The sequence below is a fragment of the Cryptomeria japonica genome, chromosome 3, assembly GCF_030272615.1.
Source record: "Cryptomeria japonica chromosome 3, Sugi_1.0, whole genome shotgun sequence".
Taxonomy (NCBI): domain Eukaryota; kingdom Viridiplantae; phylum Streptophyta; class Pinopsida; order Cupressales; family Cupressaceae; genus Cryptomeria; species Cryptomeria japonica.
The window spans coordinates 545,914,893-545,940,341 of NC_081407.1; the positions used below are offsets into that span (position 1 = coordinate 545,914,893).

Consider the following 25,449-nt stretch of genomic DNA (forward strand, 5'->3'; position numbering starts at 1 on the left):
GTTTAGTAGTAACTATATCAGTCAATCCAAAAAGAAAAAAGTCCTTGATCAGTACTTGTTAATAGCTACATAATACAAGCAAACTGACATGGTTCTTATTTAATATGGTACACAGTTATTTATTCAAACAGCCGACAATAATGCCTCATAACTGAAGGGGTAAATTCAATGGTAAAGAAAAACCTTGCTAATTGGGTTTAGTATAGTAAAGTGATATGCATAATGTTTATCAGTCAGAGTCTATATCATCAAGAATAATTGACAGGGCTACCCCATTCAAAGTAGTCTAGTTTAAAATCATAATGGATATCTATCCAAGTAAGAGTAGATCATAAGTGTAATGGACTTGTGTGCTATAATAGATAAGCTAAATTAGCCAAAAATATTTCAATTGGTTTTTCCCTTAATAACATTGGTCTAACCAAGGACTGTTAATATGATTAATGGACCCTATTCCTATCTTTCATTACAACACTTTAAAAAGAATGATTTATTACCTTTCCAAGCACGAATGAGATAGAAGACCACTTTGCTTTTGCAAGAATGTTTATGTATAATGGACAGTTGTGCCCCATATATGCATACATATGCATGTGTATTTTGTCAAATCCCCTGTGTACACGTCATATATACAGGCTGCACCCTATTGAATTTTGTAGACAGTTGAAACTACAACATAATCAGCTCTCTATATTCATGGATAGCCATGCCTTATCAGGAAACCCATCAGTCTTCTGCCAATAAACAAGCTAATGGCCAAAAGCCAAGCTAATGTTCAGGAACAAGCTTCAACAGGTGACAGCTAATAGCCAATGAGTAACTACGACCAATGTCAAGCTACAAACAACAATCAAGCTAATACCTTTGCCTATCAAGCAAATCTAAATGCATTTGACGTGTTGTTCCCTTAAAGTGTTCAAGACAGCAAAAATCCCTTCTCACATATTTCCCTAAACTGCTTTATAAGCTTAAACAGTGACATAATTGAACTGGGACTCAATAAGGTCGTGCCCCAGTTCTTCATATACTATTTATTATCAATCAATAAGCGACAGGGTACCGTACCCACAAACAAGTTGCTCGACATAACATAAAAGAAATGAAACATATGTCCTGACAGGATTATATGAGAATAATAAATGAAGATGAAAATTTGCTCTCACTGTCTTACAGAACCTCCTCCCTCCAAAATCACAATAACAAAGTAATAGCAGCTGTTCTTTTAAAAGTCAAATTAAAAGCAATGTGGATTTGAATTTTATACCCATAGGAGGTGCATTGGTCATACCCAAGGACCACTTTGCAAGCTAAGGAACTATCTATTCCTTGATTGCATGGTTACCATTGGCAGTTGAAAAATGACCTCCAAAAACAACTCAGGCATAAAGCAAATGCATATATACCCATTCAAATAGCCACACTCAGTCTTAGTAGAGGATAAGTTATAACTCAAAGATTGTTATTTGCATATCCTTTCAAGCTATCATTTAGGGTTTCATAACAGGTATCAACCAAAGATAATGTTATCTTTCAATCAGAGAAAGTCAAAGTTGTTGGTTATGCCTTATTAACAAACTTAATTATTCACTTTACAATCCAAGCCCATCATCATGTCCATTTGAGGGATTGAACGGTAAGTTGACTTCAATATGACATCTTAAACATCTCTTTGGCTAAGCCATAGGCATAAAAACACCCTATGTGTTAGATTTAATAAAGAACTAGATATAATTAAATCTTCCTAGGAACAAAAGCAGCGAAATGACACTAATTCAATGCAAATAAAATGAGAATAACAGCATCAAATCTTTGTATTCATGAGGATGTAAAATGATAGGAAAAGAACTTCGGCCTTTGGGTGAACTTAAGGTGTTGAATCAATCACAAGTGAACTAGTGGGTTGGCTCAATGTGTAGTAGCAGTGAATTCAAGTGCTCATTATTTCCTAAATCAATCAATTAGATACAATTAATTACCTAAGTAAACTGCATATAATAGTTCCAATATAAATATTACACCAACAGCCCCCTTTAAGTGCAACTAAGGTAAAAAAGAAATGGATTTTGACAAGACAAGCGATATTAGGAGTCCATGTATAATTTGAAAGAACCCCATAATGTGTAGGACAAAACTCTATCCCAAGGAGAGGAAAGGCAGAGGACAAGAGAGGTATCCCCACCCCTTTAGAAATATGTTGCCTCTTGCACTAGTGCTGGAAAGATTAAATTAAATGGTAATATAGATCCATGCACATTGAACAACATTCCTTCCCATAGGCAATAGTAGACCCGTAGGTGCATGTAGAAGCTCCTCTTACACTAGTGATGGAAGAATGAAATTAAAGGGTAATGAGAATCCATGTGCATTGAATAACATTCCTTCCCTTAGGCAATAGTAGACCTATAGGTGCGTGTAGAAGCTCTTTTGATTTCGAAAAGGAGAATGGGGAAAGAAAACACGATGTACTTCTCTTCAACCCATGCAACAATCCCCATGTTGGTTAAGATCAAATCAAGAGTCCCAATCCTTATGAAGAGGATGATTACTCAAGAATAAGTGGAAAGTGACAATGAGTGCCAAAGAAGTAGTGAATGGATGTCGAATCTCAATGCATGCCATGTGGTTACATTTCTCATCCCACAAGATGTCCTATGACAAGGAGTCCACTAGAAGCCTTTGGTAAAGTATCTTTGAACTTTGTATTATTAGTAGGGGTTTGTGAAATCTCAATGCATGCCATGTGACTACATTGCTCAGTCTATAAGATGTTCACCTCAAATGCTTGAATATGAACAATTGGCAAAAACATTGGTGCTAGTGGTGTAGTAGTAGTAGGAGAAAACTTTTTTTCATCACAACATTCAAGACCTATCCAATTAGCAAGCTTCTCTTTTGTAACATTGTCATATTGAGGATCCTTTACGAGGGTTAGAAGACTTTTAATAGTAGGATCATTTGGGAATGGGGTCCATTTGAATCTCCATGCATCACCCAAATTTTGGTCTAAAGGGTGCAAGGGCATTCAATTTGTGATAGGAGCATGATGTGTGATCGCCAACAATAAGACCAATCAATCCTAGGGCACGATCATTTCATTACCCTATACATGTTTTTGCCAATGAGGACCTAGTTCAAAAACAAGTTCATATAGTTGGGGCAAGAGGTGAATCCATTGGCAATGCTTCAAGATGCTATCTTGTTAGGACTCGTTTCCTTTTTTCAAGGTAATGATAGAAAGATGATTTGATATATGCATGAGTGACTTAAATAGGTATCCCACTAATTAATTTGAATTTTATATGAGTTCGATGATTACAAAATACCCATGTGTAAGCCTCCCAAGACAAATACATTTGATGACACTTTATAAGTTAAGGGTGTTTGCTTTAACAACCCCCCAAACTGTATAGTCAAGACACCTTTAGAGAGTATAGTTTTTGGCACTTTATGGCTGAGTGTGTTTACGACACTTGTGTTTTCTAGGTTGATTACAATTTCAATAAAGTGAGAGTTGAAAGTACAATCTCAAAGAAAAACTGGATCAAACAAATGACACCACATTGTTGTGCACTAAATATCTTGCATATTCAAAAAGACCAACTTGTTTGGAGAATGCATGAGAAAGTTATAAGTGTTTGAAATTGAAAAAATGAGAACAAGACAACTAAATCCTTGAGAAGCTAAGTTATTTTGAAATCTAGATGTGATCAACAAAAAAAATTGAATTGATGCATACATAGTACATGAAATTTTGACTCATTTCAAAAAATTGCTTAAATAAACCTTCTACATGGCCAAGAAAGGCCTCCTTTATTTGCTCTATCAATTTTAAAATTCATTGAAGAGGGGTTTGTTGCTTTGTTGGTGAGCAGGTGGTGCTCAAGTGGTGGTGCCATTGGCGAGGTGGCAGCTGGGTGGAGTTGAGGTTGTGGCCTTGGCTGAGTGGTGCCATTAGGGGGGTGGATTTGAAGGGCATTGTGAGATGAGGTGGCAGTTGGGTAGGATGGGGGAAATTGTGGTGGCATAATAGTGGCTAGGGGGTGGAGATGGCACGATCTAGTGAAGGGGTTTTAATAATTCTATCAGAAATTTTAAAGCTATTACCTGGTTTGGAATTTGCTAGTGGATAGGGGAGCCCAAAACCTTATAGGAGTGTATGGGTGGGAGCCAATCACCTACAACCCTACGACTTTGTTGTTGTTGGGTATGGGTTACCCCCCAATGTACAAGGCATTTAATAGTTCTTTTTTTAAAAAGAACTTTGCATTTTGCTTATTTAATTTAAAAAAAAAGCAAATAAAAAATAATGCACAAAATATATATTTTTTAATATTTGTGGTATAATATTGCATAGGGAAGTCATATGGCTGCTTGGACAATGTTTTTTGCCTTTCCTCTAGACTTCTCCAAATTGGTCAAATTTTATATTGATTTATAGGTTTTGATGCCTTCTGAACACATTGACATTATTCATTTTGCTCAAAACTAATATATATACAATACCTAGGCATTCAAAGTAAAAGTCATCATTAGCATCGTCTCACCTATTGATATTTAAAACAAATTAAATCCAAGGGCTGACTCCCTTTATTATTTTCCTAGCAATGGCCAAGGAAAAAGGGAGGGATTAATAAAGGCTGCCCAGACAATGTTTTTTGCCTTTCCTCTAGACTTCTCCAAATTGGTCAAATTGTATATTGATTTATAGGTTTTGACGCCTTCTGAACACATTGACATTATTCATTTTGCTCAAAACTAATATATATACAATGCCTAGGCATTCAAAGTAAAAGTCATCATTATTTTCCTAGCAATGTCTCACCTATTGATATTTAAAACAAATTAAATCCAAGGGCTGACTCCCTTTATTATTTTCCTAGCAATGGCCAAGGAAAAAGGGAGGGATTAATTAAGGCTGCTTGGACAATGTTTTTTGCCTTTCCTCTAGACTTCTCCAAATTGGTCAATTGGTATATTGATTTATAGGTTTTGATGCCTTCTGAACACATTGACATTCTTCATTTTGCTCAAAAGTAATATATATATATATATATATATATATATACAATACCTAGGCATTCAAAGTAAAAGTTATTATTATTTTCCTAGCAATGTCTCATCTATTGATATTTAAAATAAATTAACTCCAAGGGTCGATTCCCTTTATTATTTTCCTAGCAATGGCCAAGGAAAAAGGGAGGGATTTAATACATCATTACATGGCAGCGATTGCAAAGGAATTTTGGATATGCAGTGATTATTAGAAGTAGCGGTTAATGTTGAAGTGCTAAGGCAGTAATTGAGATTCATAGAGGGCAGGGATTAGGATTTATTTAAGACAGAAATTAGTAATGTCTCCAAGGGCAGCGTTTGGTATAACCAATAGTTGTGTCTTTCTAAAAGGGTGTCCTTTTCTAAAGAGTTGCCTCACTTCATGGAGGTATAATGATATAAAAAGATATAAGATTCTGAGTAGATCTGAAGGCGAGGACAGAGCATACATACACAAACAGATATGGAGATATAGCAATAAAGCAAATGGGATTCAGGCAATGAATAGAAACAGGATAAAAACAGACATAAGCATATCATTTACAGCAGATATAACTTCTAAATGTAAAACTACAGAAGACATAAATATCATTACCATTGACTTGTATATATTCTGAGTAGATATGAAGATAGAATCTGCAGATTGAACCCTCAGTAGAAGCACTCATCAGCGAATCACACAAATGTCATCAGCATCGAATCAGCATCAGAAAATCAGTCCAGCAGATCAAAGCTTCCGGGCAGATCAAATCATCATAGGCAAACAACAGCACCAAATCATTAAGGAGGATGTGATCAAAGCACTCAAATAAGAATCAGACCATTATTTCTATGGTACCAATAACATATCTGCCAAATCGATTGTGGTATACATATTTACATATTGCTTACACATAATGAATAATATGTAAGTGTATGTTCATGTGGTAGAATATAAGAAATGTTTTGATTGTCATATATATACACCAATGCTGCCTATGCACAATAGATAATGATTAAATGTGTATATGATAGAAAGATATGCCTGATTGTTTGAAACCCACCTTGTAGGAAGGGCCTGGGGTATAAGCAAAATGGGGTTTAAGAGGGATAAGTAAGTAGGCCGTCCTAGAGTTGACCATGATGACTCCTAGGATTAGAGGGCACTTATGTAGAAGACCAAGGAACTCACTTACGACCTCCGCCCAACTTTGTAAGATGGCACTTGTCTTTCAGGAGATGAGACATTGATGGGGAAAGCAGGTACAAGCCGCTAAGCAAGCAAGAGGGCTGTGGTAGACATCCGCTCTTGGACTTAGTTTAGAAATGGCTTTGGGTGGAACCATCATATCTGTTCCTCCAAACCCTAATATGCTTGTACAAGTATTATTAATAGCATATGAATATGAAGTGGTTTGTCAAATCATAATGATTGAATATATATATATATATATATATATATATATATATATATATATAAGCAAGCAAAAGGGCTGTGGTAGACATCGTCTCTTGTACTTAGTTTAGAAATGGCTTTGGGCAGACCCGTCATATCTCTTCCTCCAAACCCTTTTATGTTTGTACAAGTATTATTGATAGTATATGAATATGAAGTGGTTTGTCTAACCATAATGATTGAATCTATATAAGCAAGCAAGAGGCTGTGGTAGACATCCTCTCTTGGACTTAGTTTAGAAATGGCTTTGGGTGGACCCATCATATCTCTTCCTTCAAACCCTAATATGCTTGTACAAGTATTATTGATAGTATTTGAATATGAAGTATATATATATATATATATATATATATATATATATGTATGTATGTATGTATGTATGTATGTATGTATGTTGCTTATGCTATGAATGCAGGATTCAAATCCAAGATTGCATAATTAAAGAGACATTCACTTGGTAAGATGTAACCCTAACTCTAATTTGTTGCAATTGTGATTTTAGGGCTAATCATAGGGCAAATTAGGAAGGGGACATTACAAATGGTATTAGAGCACCGTTCCTGCCAAGGGACAAACCTACCTATTTGCCATATAGTTAGGGTTAACTATTCCTAAGTGGATTAAAAACAAAGAGGCCAACATTTCACTTCTATATGTGTGTGCATTTCAAATGTTTGCTTATGTTTGGCGTGTATTTATATGGCTTCATGCCCTATGTGAACACTTCATACCTTATTGTACTCACGTGTGCTACTTCATGCATTATGTGGATGCTTTATGTCTTACATATTGCTCAATGCTTTACATGGATTTATGCCTCATGCCTTGTGTGTATCTATGTATATTGCTTCACGTTTTACATGTATGCTGCTTCATGCTTTAGGTCTTATGTGCCACATGTATGCCTTAAGTGTTTTATGTGTATACTTCATGCGTTATGCGCTACATTTATGCTTCATGCCTTAAGAGCATTCATGTGTATACTTCATGCTTTATACACTACATGTATGCTTCGTGCTGAATTCTTGTGTATACTTCATGCTTTATGATCTACGTGTAATTACATGTATGCTTCTTGACTTAAGTAAAATTCATATGTATACTTCATGCCTTATGCGCTAAGTGTATTCACTTCATGCTTTATGCGCTACGTGTATTCATGTGTATGCTTTATGCGCTACGTGTATTCATGTGTATGGTTCATGACTTAAGTGAATTCATGTGTATGCTTCATGCTTTATGTGCTATGTTTATTCACGTGTATGCTTCATGAATTATGTGAATTTATTCTTAAGCACTACGTGTATATGCTTCACGCCTTAAGTGTATTCATGTGTATACTTCACACTTTATGCATCACGTGTATATGATCCATGCCTTACATGTATTCATATGTATTCATGTGTATGATTCATGTCTTACATGTATTCATGAATATGATTCATGACTTATGTGTATTCATGTGATTTATGCCCTACGTGTATTCGGGTGCATGCTTCATGCTCTACGTGTATTTGTGTGTATGACTCATGCCTTAAGCGTATTCAAGTGAATTCTTCATGTATTACGTGTTTTATTTATGTCTATTATGTTTTCAGCATGGTTTCTTCATGGGTGTATGTGCCTTCCTAATGTATACACTTCATGTTTGATGTGTCTCCAAACAAGTTTATTCCATGAGTGTTTTATGGATTCCTATAAATGTTTCAAGAGCTATATTCTTGCATTCAAATTAAATGAGGTGCATGTTTTAGATTATGAAGACACTTCCTAGTAAAAACAACATAGGGATTGTTGAACATAACAATGCCATGAAAATCTATAAGTTTGATGCCATGGGTTAGAATGCGATGAAGTAAGAACTTGATGAGTATAATAATTTTGCCTATGAAATGGGAAAGGAAACATGTTTCACATAAACTCTTGACTAACAATAGCAACCAAAAATGATCAATCCAATTATCGAAACAAACAACCAAAAATTGAATTTTCCCTCATCATCAAAAGAACATAATCAATCATTTGCAGCATTCACATACATATCAATTTATCAACCAACTCAAGCAATTCGACATATGAATTCAGAACTTCCTATCAAACTCTTTCCTAGCACATGAAGATGAGCCTTTGTTCACAGCTGTAGGGCATGTTGAACTCTTGGTTTCAAGTTCCAAACTATTTTCAATTCATGAGGTTCTTATAATCCCTTGACGATAAAAGTGGATTAGGTCAATGATGTTGCCATTCAACTCTCCCTCTCTTGCATTGAAAGGAATCAAAGAAAAATCAACGAAACTGTGCAAGGGTTAGACCAACCAAAATCAGTTCTTTGCAGTTATAATTGAAGCCAAAAAGATATTGATTTTCAGACTGATGCTATGCAAAATGTCTTTGCTACTTTTCTCTGAGGATGAGAGAAAACTTGTCTTAAATCACAGTCCTTGCCAATTACCAACTCTGTGTTTTGTTAAGAGATATTGGGAAATTCAAGTACATAAATCAGAAGGATATTGGACAAAAAAATTGTCCTCGTACTTTAGAAAATGTTATCAACTCTATGATCCTAAAAGACTATGATGGTTGGATTGAGGCAAGTATACTAACCTGGATTGATTGGGATCCTTGTAATTCCAAGAACATATTAGTACGAGTTTGCTTGGGGACAAGCAAATTTTGGGCCAGGCAGACTGTCATGAACCCCGCCATATATACAATACCTAGGCGTTCAAAGTTAAAGGTATTTAATTATTTTCCTAGAAATGGCCAACTTATTGATAATTAAAACAAATTAAATCTAAGGGCTGACTCCCTTTATTAAATACAAACAAAAAATTACCTTCTTATCTTTTTTTGGGCCAACCACACCTTGGCATATGATTCAATGCATATATATAAATAAAGATTAAATCGCTAAGGAAAAAGTGAGGGATTAATTAATACATCATTACAGGGCAGCGATTCCAAAGGAATTTTGGATATGCAGTGATTATTAGAAGTAGCAGTTAATGTTGAAGTCCTAAGGCAGTCATTAAGATTCATAGAGGGCAGCGATTAAGATTTATTTAAGACAGAAATTAGTAATGTCTCCAAGGGCAGTGGTTGGCATAACCAATAGTTTTGTCTTTCTAAAAGGGTGTCTTTTTTTAAAGAGGTACCTCACTTCATGGAGGTATAATGATATAAAAGATATAAGATTCTGAGTAGATCCGAAGGAGAGGACAGAACATGCATACTCAAACAGATATGAAGATATATCAATAAAGTGAATGGGATTCAGGCAAATAATAGAAATAGGATAAAAACAGACATAAGCATATCACTTACAGCAGATATAAGTATAAAACTACAGAAGACATAAATATATCATTACCACCGACTTGTATATATTCTGAGTAGATCTGAAGACAGAATCTGCAGATCGAACCCTCAGTAGAAGCACTCATTAGCAAATCACACAAACACCATCAGCATCGAGTCCACATCAGAAAATCAGTCCAGCAGATCAAAGCTTTCGGGCAGATCAAATCATCATAGGAAAACAACAGCACTGAAACATTAAGGAGGATCAGATCGAAGCACTCAAATAAGAATCAGACCATTATTTCTGTGGTACCAATAACATATCTGCCAAATCGATTGTGGTATACATATTTTACATATTGCGCACACATAATGAATAATGTTTTTGTGTATGTTCATGTGGTAGAATATAACAAATGTTTTGATTGTCATATATATACACCAATGCTGCCTATGCACAATAGATATTGATTAAATGAATATATGATAGAAAGATATGTCTAATTGTCTGAAACCCACCTTGTAGGAAGGGCTTGGGGTGTAAGCAAAAGGGGTTTAAGAGGGCTAAGTAAGTAGGCCGTCCCAGAGTTAACCATAATGGCTCCTAGGACAAGAGAGCACTTACGTAGAAGAGCCAAGGAACCAACTTACGACCTCCGCCCAACTCCGCAAGATGGCACTTGTCTTTAGGGAGTTGAGACATCGATGGGGAAAGCAGGTACAAGCTGCTAAGTAAGTAAGAACGTTGTGGTAGACATCCTCGCTGGAGCTTAATGTGGAAATGGCTTCAGGCGGACCCATCATAGCTCTTCCTCCAAACCCTAATATGCTTGTACAAGTATTATTGATAGTATATGAATATGAAGTAGTTTGTCTAACCCTAATGATTGAAGCTATATATATATTCAAATCCAAGATCACATTATTAAACAGATATTTACTTGGTAAGATGTAACCCTAACCCTAATTTGTTGCAATTGTGATTTTAGGGCTAATTTTAGGGCAAATTAGGAAGGGGACATTACATAGTCTTCCCATTTGCTGTGTAATTTGTGCAATAAATTCTCGAAAGGTTTTCTAATTCTTGATTTACACACCCTATTTTTCCATAAGTTTTTGGGTGATAGGTGGAACTTAAATTCAACTTAGTTTCCAAAGCTTGATTAAGGTCTTGCAAAATTGTAAGGCCATTTAGATATCTTGGCTCAAAATATCTTTGAGTAATCAGCCCACATGGGCAGCGTAGTTGGCTAAGGGCTTTGGGTTCTTCCCATATAGGTCCCGAAATCGATTCTTGCTGGCCAAATTAAACCTAGGTGTGTGGTTTGCGAGCGATTGCACACATCTCTAGGGGATTAGTCTTGTCTCCTCTAGTTCCTTTGGCACCTCAACTTAGTAAAAAAAAAGTAAGCCCAAGGCAAGGTTTGGTGGGAATTGCTCGGATGAGTCATGGGGATACCTCTACAGAAAATGGAAAAAAAAATCTTCGAGTAATCCATCTAGTTTGAAGATTTCATGGACAAAGCATTGAACCAAGGTGGGCAAATCATCCTTAAGATTACTAGGGATAAAATTTTCCACTTTGGTCAGCTTATCCACGATGACTAGCGTTACATTGTGTTTTCATCCTTAAGATTACTAGGGATAAAATTTTCCACTTTGGTCAGCTTATCCACGATGACTAGGGTTACATTGTTTTTATTCTTAGACTTCACCCATCCCTAGATGAAGTGTATGCTAATGCTAAATGAACTATCAATTCCACTTGAGAGCTTCATGTAGATACAACAATCTTGCTGAGTACATCTGTTCAATCTATCTTGCTTACACTCTATAAGCTTTTTGCCACATGTTTTGTAGTGCCCCATTTGATTCTTGGCCAGAAATACAATTATCTAAGTTTTGTCATAAATTTGTCACATCCAGATGACTAGAACAAGGAACATTGTGTGCTTGCTCCAATATTGCATGTGTCAACTTTCCTTGATTAGGAGCATAAATTTGTCCATTTTGTCTCATAAGAATGTTAGATTCAATTTGGCATTTGTGAAATTTGTTGTCTTGAGCATTGGCTTCCGAATCTGCCCTAATGTTTTGGTAGCGCTTGTTTGCTTCCATGTATCCTACAATTTGTTGCCAGAACAAAGATCATGTTGATACCATTACAGCTATGTGCCTTGTGAAAGGAAGTAGAGGTGCGGAATATGCTTCCTACACTAATCTATGAGAGGAGATATGTGTGAAAATTAAATTTCTTGGATGTGAAGTCTACTATGTGCCCAGTTTGCAACAATGGACTGCCAAAGTCATTAGTAGTAGTTTATATCAGTACTATAAATGAATCATTTGGGTCTGTTACATTTAGAGTGGGTGCTGAGGTTAGCTTTTATTCAGCATTTGAAAGGCATTTGCACACTTATTTGCCTATCTAACTTATTTTCCTTCCGATGTAGAGTTGTGAGCAAATTGGTTTTCATAGAGAATCCTGTTGAGTTTTGATCAGATTAAATAGGCAGGTAGTTTTAAATTTTATTTGAACTTTTAATCTCAGTTTGATGTCAATACAAACTATGTATTATGGAAATCCAATCTGCATATGCATTCAACTCTAATTCGTTTTACAGTAGAGTATACAGTTCGTACTGTATTACTACTCTAATTTCCCATGGAAGTGTCTTAAACAACAAGCAGATAATAATCGATGTTCACTCTCCCTTTAAAGTGTATCACGGATAATGATTGTGGTCCAATCTGCCACGGAAGAGTGCACAGATAATAATGATTGTAGTTCAATCTGCCACGGAAGTGTGCACAGATAATGGTCATAGCTTTATCTGATTTATTACCCTGCAGTGATATTATGATCTGTCTCTTATCCTTGTCGTTTTCTGATCGAACTGCTGATATATTAAATTCTAGTTTAGCCGCTGTATCTATAATTTATCTGTTGTTCCCGTTACCTTACCTCCATCGATAGCATTGGTATTTATAACCGATGGTGATCCACAAAGGAGTCACGACTCCTTGTGGAACCGACATGATTCCTCAAGGAGTCACGACTCCTATGTGGAGTCATGTCGGCAATATTTAACCAACGCATAACACACAAACATATCGTCGGGTTCAGCAATCTAATCGGTCAACCAAACCCATAAATACATGCTATCACAATGAATCGGTAAAGTAAATAATGAAATAATATAATTAATATTATGAATGATTGGTAACACAAGGTTGTTACTAATTATTCATAATATTGATTATAATATTAAACATAAGATTAACCGATAAATAATAGATTACATAGATAAATATATATCTATATGTGATCAGAATAATAAGGATAGATTTGTACAAGACAAATGTCTAAGGCCGTAAGGCCAATTAGACATTTGGTTCATCCGACCGATGTTATCTATTTTAACAAATCCTTCAAGAAATCTCTTTAATAACCTAGACGTCCCATGAAACTTCAGAATTCAATTTTTTGGTACATTTCAAGGTGCATGCTATTCCTATATAGCTCTAATATTATTTGGACCTATGGAAGCTATATCTGCAGAAATAATATTGCTTTGGTAATGTACTTTTGGTTGAAATAATATATATATTGACAACATCTTATATAGTTTGTGCTCATTGAGCCATTACACTACTAACCAAAGATGAAAACCTCTTACTCGGCAATAACTCTTCTGGCCCAAATTTTTTGAAAACTCGGGACTCGGCAAAAAGTCGGCAAATTTATCGAACATTTAAAAGTATATAATTCTTAAAAAATTCTTAAAAAACACACATATACACTGAATTTGTAGAACATATTACTGATTTCCATCATATATAAATCAAAGTTTGAGTGAAATACATATCATATACCAAAAAATAAGTGCAACCTCTAAATGAATTTGAGTTCAATACATATTATAGAGGATTTGCATTCCTTGAATCTCCTTTCTGTAGAATTAAAGTTTTCCTCTACTTGACATCTTCCATAAAATAAATACAACGTTCAATAGCTGGCATTGGCATGTGCACACAAAGCCTTTCAAATTTTCAGCTCATCTCATACATATTGATGAACTTTGTCAGCCTTCACAACATACTTTAAGCTTCAAGAACATGGTTCAAGATGCATGAGACTTCCACATGAAATTACCATATCATGCATAAACACCATACTGAATTTTTCCTCACACATACACCCAAAGGATTCACATTCTTACCATAGAGATGCCACATCCCTTTAAGGCACCTTTTTTTAACTTGTTGTGGATAGGTACACAGTTACACTAATTGATTCGCAAATGGCGAGGTGCAAGGTTATGTAATCAATTGCATGATAGTATTCGATAAAAGAATACTTAACAAATCATTACTGCAGATTATGCAAGTTTTTATCCCAATTTTTTGCGATTTGTTTCCAATAAATTGCCCCAATTTTTTCAAAAAAATTGTCCTAGAGTTTTTTGCAGATTAAATTGTTGCCATAAATGACTTGCGATAAATCGGGAGTGAAATGATTTTTTGCAGATTTTTTCATCTATGTTACTAACAGATGATGGCGATTGTGCTTTTCTCCATTTCGTGGGTATATGAGAATTCCATCGAGATGTACCTATACAAATCTGTTTATGTAATCCTTGAATACGCTATTCATCAGATTCATAAAGGCTGCTGAAAGGTTTGTGGGTTCAAAGGAGACCATAGTGAACTTAGGATTCCCCATCATGCTTTGAAGGTGGTCAGCACATCGTCATCTTTTTTGAGTTGGTGATATTTTGATCTCAAATCAATATTTGAAAGCACATCCACACCTCTCATTTGATTAAAAGGATCATCAATTTGAGGCAATGGGTTTTGTTCTTGATGGTAGACTTGTTGAGCATGCCTGGCCACTTGGGCTTCCACAAAACCTATAGGTAACTGAGAGAGATTCTCTTGAGAGGGCCTCAAGGAAGATGCTTTCAAGCATATCAAGGAATGTATGACTTACCAACAGAATAAAGCAGAACATGTTTTTCAAGCATGTTTGCTACAATCTTTGCTTATTCCCAATAAAAAAAGGGAAAGTATATCCATTGACTTCATCATAGGCCTTCCTAAGGTAAATGAAAAGGGCTGCTTTCTCATTGTAGTGGATCAATTAACAAAATATGCTATTTCTTTGCCATCCCTACGTAATTTAGAGCACATCAAGTAGCTAACTTATTTTTTAAAGAGGTATTAAAGCTACATGGCTTGCCTAAGACTATTGTCAGTGAAAAGGATAACAAATATCTCATCTCCTTTTGGTAGTAATCATTTCATTTGAATGGCACCAAGCTCACTCCTAGCATGATCACCCCCAAACATATGGATAGACAAAGATAGTCAATAAGTGGATTGGAGAGTACTTGAGGAACTATTTCATAGATCAAGGAACAACATAGGTCAAGTAGGCGCACCTTGGACAGTGTTGTTACGATAGCACCTATTACATGTCCATTGGCATGATTGCATTTATGCCACTATATGGATATTATTTACTAACCTTCATTTATTTGGTATTCACTAACGATAGGGTACCAAAAGTTGGTGGCTTGCTGAAGCACAACCAAGATGAGGTCACTCAAAGATCATTTATGGCAGGCCCAAAACCAACAAAAGTTTTATGTAGATAAACATTACATCAAGAGATCATTCCAAGTTGGAGATATGGTCTTTCTATATTTGCAACATTATAGGAATACTTCCATCAAGCAAAGTGGTGATGAAAAGCTGAAACCTCACTTTTATGGACCATATAGAGTTTTGAGAAAGGTTGTTGAATTGGCTTATAAGTTGGATTTGCCAACAGGTAGCTAGATTTAGAATGTTTTCCATGTGTCTAGCTTGAAAAGGGCATTGGGTTAGCATATTGCATTGTTAGTTGATTTACCACCTTTGGATGATGAGGAGAAGCTTACATTAGTTCTATATGCCATTATTGATACATGGGTGAACAAATAAAGGAAAGAACCCATCAGAGAGTATTTGGTTTGTTGGAGGAACCTCCTTGGAGAAGATGTTACTTGGGAGGGGCTAGAGATATAATTGAACACCTAGTTGTCCATTGCTTGTGGGCAAGCAATTTTAGGAAAGATGGACTTGTAATATGCCACTTTAATTAATTCAATGGATAGAAATTAATTTAATAAAGGGGCTATGGGTTGGGAAAATAAGAACAATAATCAGTAAAATAATATAATATTCAATTCAACATATAGGGGTGTAGGTTTCCATAAAGGAGAGTTTGTAATTGTCAAGATAATTGACATTTTAATCATGATAGATTCTATGATAGATCATTATAGAGTTATAGGTTTGAATTCATGACCAAGTGAGGCTATTTTTTGTGAGGAATCTTGTCTAATTGAACAATTGTTATTTGTGTGGATTTGTTGCATTCGGAATAGTGCACCCAATTTGCCCTTTTGGTGCTATAAATTGAAGTGCTTGGATGCCCTTTAAATCTATTGCTGTTTCTATATATGTTATTGTATGTTCTCACCTCACCCTCACAAGAACTCAGTGATCATAAAGTGTAAATATTTTATATAATTTTTTTTAAGGTCATTATAGTCTAGATCATCTCTTTGGGGCTATGTATTCATTCCTAGGCCTTACTTAACTAGTTCTCATCTTGGTGGAGTATAGTCAATTCTTCATAGATTTGAATTTTGCAATAGATGTTTTCTATCTCCATAGAAAATTACTTAGTCTTATCTAGCTCTAGGACAAGGAGCTCCCCTAGAGTCATGTCATTGAAGAGATCGTTTTTGTTTGCTTTAGCACCCCAAAATTTGAGCTTTAGTTCATATACTAGCCACAATCGTCATACTAATAAATATATTTTACCAACAATGTTGATTTACAGTTGAATGCTACATATAATACAATGATTATGGCTACTTCAGAGACCTTTAGTTAACAAGCTCTTAGTTGATACAATTCTATAGAGGAGGTGCTTCTAGGATGATTGAGCATTTAACAGTGGAAACTCCTAACAATAAGAGAACAACTACCTTAGCCATTGTGAGTATCCTCCAAACTCCCTCTTGGTACTATTCTATTTAGGATGTGCTTCTAGGATGATTGAGCATTCATTAGTAGTGGAATGCTTAACCATAAGAGAATGGGTACCTTCAACATTGTGAGAGGTCCTCCATGATCTATCATTGGTTCTAGAGCTTTTGTTTTTGTTGTCGTAAGCAAATGAGATAATGCATTTTCCTAGACAAGTTTGAAGTTGAGATTTTCTTATAAGAAAATTAATGAAAATCTTCTCTATTGTATTTCTTATTTTCTAATCATCGTATTTTATAATTTGTAGTAAAAAATGATGCATTTTAATTGTAACATTAAAGAGTTTACAAAGTATGATTACATTAAGGCATACATCGAGAGAAAATTAGATCAGATTGAGCACATGTAATCATGATAGTTGAGGTCCATATAGACAATCAATTGCTCGCTCACTATTATTTTAGTAATCTAACTCCTAGCTGTAACATAGAAACCAAGGTTTCAAAACTCACAACTCGGTAAAACTCAGCAAACCCAATTTTGGCTCAGACTCACCAACCAATAAGAAGTGTCTCTGCTAAATGTTTTCTCCTTCATTTGGTAATGTGAATAAGAAGTTGTGTGCTTATCACAAGTTTGTAATGAATTTCCACAAAAAATTCTTGTGTCCTTTAATCAAAGAAGGCAAAGGCTCTTGTGGTTCAGCCTGCCTTACATCTTGGAGTTTAAGAGAATATGACCAACAATTCCAGCACTTTTAATCTTCAGGTCATCTTCACGGTCAATGGTTATTCTTCCATCAATAGTTAAGCCATCCTTTGTCATTTATGTCAATTCAAAGAGACATTTATTGAGCATATTTTTTGCAATGAAGTCCATAAGAACTTGTTATCATAGAGGGTGGGCAAACTTTTGCCAATTGCAACATGCTAACATGTACGTATCTCAGGGATCTGTTCCCTGCATTTTCAGACATCCCTGACACGAAAGGAAAGTGGGGATGTGGGAATGGGTTGGAAATGTTCCTCAGTTGTCCCTTATCCGCAGAAAATCCAGGAAATGTTTCTGGGATGGCTCTTTTTTTTCTCTCCTCTCAGGAAATAGCACGGGAGAGCTAGCCATCTCCTACAGCATAGGCACAAAAAATAAGTAAAATTTTAAAAGAAAAACACAAAATTTGAATCGCACAGGCATAATTAAACAAATTTTGAAAAAAAGAAAACACATTTAAATCCCAGCCATTTACATTGAATATACAAAGATTGCACAGGATTGCAACATTAGCAAAATATTTAATGCTGAATTGGATTGTTGCTGTATATAAGCAACCTTCCTAGATTGAGTATATTATTCCTTGCCAATTTGAACCCTCCTTGGAAGAAGTATGCCTAGTACCATAAACATTTTTGGTAGTTCATTAGAAGCACTATGTGATGCCTAGAAAACAATCTCCTTAAGACAACTTCATATTCCTGTGTCACATGAATGCTTTTTCCAACTTCAATCTTGGCTACTTGCTGTCGTTTATCTACATGACATCTTGGCCTTCAACAAGACCATGGACAACCATATGGTACATGTGTAGACAACTTTGAATCTTCTTCACAAACACCAATTCCCAAGCAAAAGATAAGAGAATGCTTGGGAAATTTATAGTCAAGTTCTTAGGATTCTTCATTGATGAGCATGGAGTACATGTTGATCTAGTTAAAATTAGGTCCTTCAAGAGAGTTCCCCTCCATCTGCATTTCAGACTTCAAGATTTTCTCAACATTTAGTCGTTTGAAAGGTAATCTCACAAACTTGAAACAATTATTTGTTTTTGTGAGAAACACTTCCTATTATTCAAGTATGTTTTGTCTCATGGCACTTTTCCCTATTCTTTTATGCATTCTATTTCTTATTTGCATAGTTTGAATGATTCTTCCTGGGGACTATGACTGTAATTTTCTTTACAGAGGCTAGACAGTGTCATCAACAGCTTGATTTTAGTCTATACAGATGTTTGCAGTAATGTTTTCCACGCGAAGAGAGTTGCTGATACTGTACTTAGATTGGCCCTCATTTGCAAGGAACTTTGTTATTCAGAAATATATTCATTTTGTCAAATCAATTTTTATTACTTTAAGAATCTGAAATATACACTTTATTTATATAATATACATTTAGAATATTCAATATAATTATATAATGGTAATATTATTTTTATATTCTTAAATTTTTTTAAAAATGTAGAGTTAATTTGACATGTATTTATATACAAAATATAAAGTTATCTAAAAATATATGAAGTTCTCTAAAAATATGCATTTATTTTTAGTTAAGAAATTAAAAATATTAAAAAATGGCCATTTTTTTATTTCAAATTGAATCACAAATTTACATTGAAGTTTCCTGTAATAATATTTTTCTTTTTCTTTTTTGTGATTGTATCCCTGACAAGACAAATCTGAATACAAATTTGAACCAGGCAACTTATGTCTGTACCATACTAACAATACAGATAAGGAACATTTTGTTGAACTTTCAGGATTATTAAGTCATGAATTGCCTGATGTGTTTAAATTTATAATCATGACTGGACCTGGAATTGTTTCTATGTTAAGAGTTCTGCAAAGATACATGCAATGGCAGACCAGACTGGCATTTCCCTCAGAAACGATGGCCAAGTAAATTTTAATGCCCATCCAAGAATCCAGTTGGAAAAAATATATAGCTTAGACTGTCCTGGAAAGTTCACCCAGAAAAAATGTGGCCCAGAACAGAATTCACTGCTGGCAGTGAAAATGTGCCTATAAAACAGCCACCAAAAGTTAGAGGATGACCATCACTTGCTAGACCAAATCATGTCCTAGGTTATACATGTAACTATTGTTATGTATATCCTGAAGCTGTGCTTCCCTGCCTTACTGCAAATTATGTATTACCTGCTGCAATGTCATGCCCCACCAAAACTCTGCCCTTACAAAACCGTCCACAGCCTGTAGTAATTCTAACTGCAACCTATTTTCCTATTAAATTTGGATGATGGCATTTAATAGGCCGACTTAAATTAATTATTAGACTGACCTATATTAATAACAGAAATCTGCTTATGTAGGCCGACTGGGGATTAATCACAAATTTATTAAGGGTCAGCAATTAGTCTTAGGCAGCGATTCCCTTGAAGAGTTATATCCAAGGTTGCATGGGTACTCCTACCGGAGACTTGGACGCGTATCCCGCACCAGAAACTTGGTTGGAAACGTCTCCATAGAGAGGAGACTTCCCGCTAATGTATCCGCCCGTCTCCCACCGTCTCCAAGCCAAACAAAAAAAAAGGAAACCTTAAAATGTTAGAAAACAAACAAAACACAGGCAACAAAATAATCAAAATGTAGTACAAACGGAAGAAAAACAATGCTCAAAACAAATGCAGGTCACAAGGATTTCTTAAAACGTTGCAACAGCCATTACTAAATTATTATATTATATTTAATGTTCAATGTCGTTATATTTTCAGAATTTCTATAAATTATTAAATTATATTTAAACGAAATTGGCCTCTCCAAGTACCCACATCTCCTATTTTGAAAAAATAACTACACCAGTACCAGCACCAGTCTCCAAAGTCTCCAAGTACCGCCGTACCCGTGCAACCTTGGTTATATCCCTTGGAAATAGTAGATGCCAACAAGGGTTGTGATTATTCAGCCCTCCATGAAGAATATAAAAAGAAGATCCATTCAATTACAAGGGGGAGGAAGTGGGATATCATAGAAGCAAATATATAAAATAAAATATACATGTCACACAATCTGAATATTCCCATAAGGGACAGCATTGCCAAGCAGCGATCTGTAGAGCAGAAAGAATAATACCTGAACAAAGCCTGAATTCCCGTTGATTCCAAGCAGATGTGCTTAGTTTAGAAGAGGCAGCAGTTAGATTAGAGAAGACACCTCATTTGGGAAAGGAGTTGAGGGATGTGACTATTTGTCCTCCTTGAGGGCTATATATATCGCAGAACCTCTTTTGGAGAAAGGGCATGGAATCAAGGCAGAAGTCTGATACGCAGAATCAAATCAGGGAAAATGAAAAATCAGAAAACAACATTTAATCTGCACTCATCATTTTTAAAGAAATCTGTAATAACTTGTATTCTACAAGTGTTTTGGTATGCAATGGAATAATAGTTTTGATACTTAATTTCATATGTTTTGTATATGCAATAATATGAAATGCTATTCTTTAATTATTAAATTATGTATTCCCCAACAAGCAATCATGTAGAGGTAAGGAAATACAAGGAGGGAGAGCAGATACGAGATCCCCTTCTAAGTAGGCCACTCCATGATGGATGACTGACATGTCTACCACATGTGGGCCAAGGGGGTATTGCATTCTGTTCTTGGGCTTAGATAGGAGGATTTCTGGGCACCCTATTGCGGTTTCCTCTCCAACCTCTACAATTGTTGATTGTTGTAGAAGTCACAATCATAGGTGGGGTGAATAAGGTGACATGAATTGGGAGGACAGAGACGAGCTGAAAGATCCCCAACCAGTCTGAACTGAATTTTTCTTGTTTCCAAGTTGCTGTAATGATGTTTTATGACTGTTTTGCTGAGGGTTTTTGCTTGGGTTTGTTTTCAGTAATCTGCGTAGTGTTTATTCATGATCAAATGCCAATAAACCAACACTGGGAAAGCAAAATGCAAGAATACAATTGACTGATTTTTAATTTCAGAATTTTGATTTAAGAACGGCAGAAGAATAATTTTCAGAATTAAGAGTTCTAATCCACCAGGATAGTAGAATGGCATACCAGGTGTCCAACGCCCAAACCGGGGAAAGCTTTATTGAAGAATTTGGTGCAGAATACAATCTAAGAGCACCCAGAAGTTGGAAATGGCTCTAATGTTCTTTATTTGTGTCAAAAATAATTACTAAAAACAAATATACTGAAAATGCTAAGAAATGTGCTTGGCCTCTAGGCCAAATTATTGAATTTCTTGAATTTTCCACAAAGAATCCTTGATCTAGACCCCAATTGACATCTCTAGCCTGTAGAATGCATCAAACCCCTGTAGGAAAGTGTTGACAATGAAGATGATAACAATTTCCAGCCTTCAACTGAATTGTATGGCCCAAGTGGAGAAGCCAGAGGGCTGCAAGTAGTACAGCCAGCAAGGAGCAAGTACGGCTGGCACAAGAAATGGCACAGCTGCCTTTGGGGGTCTCCAAATCTTCCTAAATCTGCAATACAAATTCTGAATCTGCTGGTATAACTTTCAATTGAAGCACAAATAGGAATCTTGTATGAGTTCCCAACAATTATGAACTGGGTGGACGTCCAATTCATTGATCCCCAAGGAGTTTTTGTTCCATGGAGGCTTGTCTGCTGCTGAAATCCATTTGCTGAGCTCAAATTCCGAATAGTTAATGTTAAAAATGAATAATCGTGAATGACAAAATGAAAGCCTTTAAAGCTTTTTTATCCATCTCCAAACCTAGACGCCACATTCAGGTTTCCAAATGCCAAGATACCAAAAGAATATACTCCTCATTTGGAAGTACAAGTTTGAGGGTCTTATTTCATTATTAATGTGGCCCACTTTATTTTATAATAATTTGCCTAGGTAAGCGTGCCGGGGGGGGGGGGGGGGGGGGGTGGACAACTTAATGTTTCTTTTTAACTTTATAATCTCTTTTTTATAAAGTCACTTATAAATATATCTACTTTAGGAAAAAAGTGACTTAGGAAATAAAATAACATAAAGTGCTTATAAAGTAAGTTGTCCAAGGCCACCCCCAGGATGGATGGCTGACGTGTCTGCCACATGTGGGCCAAGGGGGTGTTATATCTGCCCTTGGCTTAATGTGAGGGATGCTTTGGGTATCCTATTGTGTTCTCCTCATTCAACCCTTATTATGGTTGAACTATAAAAATGAACTATACATATTACATGATTTATTTAAATGGATAAAGATGATTATTATTATTATATATATGTTTGATCCCTAACCCTTATAGAAATGATTGGTCTTATGAATTATATTTTCAATATTGTCGAACATGATTGCAGGATCTAAATCAGGATTTATCTTGCATATAACACTGTAATTGGTAAAGTTATAACTTTAACTATATTACATTTCTTATTTTAATTGAACTTGTGATTTTAGGGTAATATTTAGGGCAATCCCAAAAGGGGACATTACATGCAAACTGTGGTATTGTTCCTAAGAAGCCTTGGTATGTATTCTTCAAAAATTGTTTTGGTCAGAAAATAGGCTCTGCTGAGTTGCAGATTAAGAAAAAAAATTGATTCTTCTCTCTTCAAGTAGATTTATTAGAGTGATATGAGTTGAACGAATAACACAAAATCTTCCATTTAGAATCTATATGCTGAAAACAATGAAAATTTCATATTTTTCTGATGCAAATTTTCTGCTGTCATTTCTAACAATGCATTTGTTACATTGTATGGCCAACATGTACATTTAAAGATTGGATCTTGTAACCATGATGTGCAATATGCATGGTGTGTTGCCTACTATGTAAATATATTTGGGGAATTTCGGTTTATGCATGGTTTATTTGACCAGAAATAGCTGGGTCTGAACAGCCAGTAATATGCACTGATAAAATTGAGCTTGCTAGGTGAATTAAACTAATATTTTACTGCTGTTTTGGCTGTAATTTTATCAGTAATTTGTGCGATTCCCTAATGTTCAGAGTTATTTATTTGGTATTGTTGGAGAATGCTTTGGAGAATGCTGCTTTTACTAAAAGTTTATTTCAGATTTGAATGCAATTAGATTCTCATTTACATCCTTAATTGGGAGGTATCAATTAGGTCTTTTTGTTGCCTGGTCAGAAATCCTTAGCTATAACCATTGATATATGACAGAACATAGATGGACTGCATCTGCGATCTGGTATACCAAGGGAGAAGCTTGCTGAGTTACATGGGAACTCTTTTAGGGAGATTTGCTCCTCATGTGGTAAAGAGTATGCTTCTGATTCTAATCAGTGATTTCCTCGATGATTTTCTCTTAATTTTGAATCTATAATGATAGGATAATATTTTATTTTTTTGTTGAAACTGATAGCAGTGGTATGTGCTTCTTTGAGACCTTTTGGAGTTAATTTGTAGTTGTTCTTAGCACAGAAGTATATATCTTTAATCTGTTGTGATTTCTCCCAATAAATCTTCTATTGCTGCCCCAGCTGATAAATTGCCAAAAAGCTCATGAGAAAGAATTTATCAGGTCAATGTGTTTTTGCTGATCTTTTGATTGATTTTTAGTCCGATTTACTGCCAAATAAATGCAATAACTTGTGATTAAAAAATGCAATTTTTTGGTGAGTAATCATAATTATTAATTTCTTCATGCTTAAATTCGAAATATTCAGATTAAAAAAATCTAGGTTTAGAATTATTTCTGATATTTGTAGTATTTTTTCTGACTTTTCCCTAAACCTAACCCGAACCCTAGTCCAAAGTTTTTTCCCCTTTAAATTGAAAATATCCTTATCATTTGGTTTGTCAAGAATGTCGAAAGAAAGGATTTTTCTCTTATGATCCTTATCATGGCCTGTAAGGAGTACCAGAAAGAATAAGCTGCATGTATTGCTCGTCAAAAACTATTTTTCTCCATTGATTGTTTTAGTTAACACTTTCCAATTGTTTATCTGCTGTGCAATTTACTGGTGAAGGTATGTCCGGGACTTTGAGGTGGAGACTATAGGACTGAAGGAGACTGGGCGGCGTTGTTCTGATCTAAATTGTGGTGGGAAACTCAAGGACACAGTTCTTGATTGGGAGGTAAGTGAAGTTAAATAATTTTCTGTAATGGTGTTTCATATTTCTGATAGATAGCTGATTGCTGTTGACAGGATATATTCAAAATTGTGACTGGCATAATACATTCAGTGTATATCCAGATATGAAGAGTGGTAGTCACTGAAACATTTTCACCATTTATAGTTGGAAGAATTTTTTAGTTGCTACCATTCTGCTCTTGTATTTGACTTTTGTACCTTATGATGCAATAAATGTTGCATTTTGCATTTTTATTTTAAGTGTTTGTGTTAAGATATAGCCCTCGTGAATCTAACTGATGGTAAATCGGTTATTATCTGGAGAGTGATATATTAACAGAGCATACAGTTCGGAAATTAAACATAAACAAACTAATTGTTATGAACGGTTGCCTCCGTAGGGGCATGTCCATACGTAGGCAACCTTTCCTCTTGTATTTAAACTGGATTCAATGATGGAGACGATCAATAACTCACGGCAATCAGTCTTCCAGAATCGTTGTCATTATTCTTCGATCCATATTTCACAACATGGTATCAGAGCCAGCATATTAAGAGAATAAATTAGACAGCCATATTACTCATAAGCATTTATCGGAAGTAAATAACAAATCGACGCAGAGGATATATCCGACTAAGAAAATATTCAAAATGTCAAGTAATATGAGAGTGGAAGATAGACTCGAAGGAGCCTCCAACTTCGTTTCTTGGAAGATACGAATCATTGCCATTCTTGAAGAACTAGAATTAGAGTCTTACATAGAAGAAAATCTAGACATGCCAAATGATGAACCAGAGAAATCTACCTGGA

At 35.3% G+C, this 25,449-nt stretch overlaps 1 protein-coding gene across 1 annotated transcript in view; it reads left to right on the forward strand.

Moving 5' to 3' along the window:
- LOC131075096 (NAD-dependent protein deacetylase SRT1) overlaps positions 1-25,449 on the forward strand; it is a 200,840-nt gene that overhangs the window by 13,006 nt on the left and 162,385 nt on the right. The window contains exons 5-6 of the mRNA XM_058011919.2: positions 23,725-23,825; positions 24,534-24,642. Coding sequence (XP_057867902.1) covers positions 23,725-23,825; positions 24,534-24,642 — 210 coding nt within the window. The remainder of the gene's footprint in view (positions 1-23,724; positions 23,826-24,533; positions 24,643-25,449) is intronic.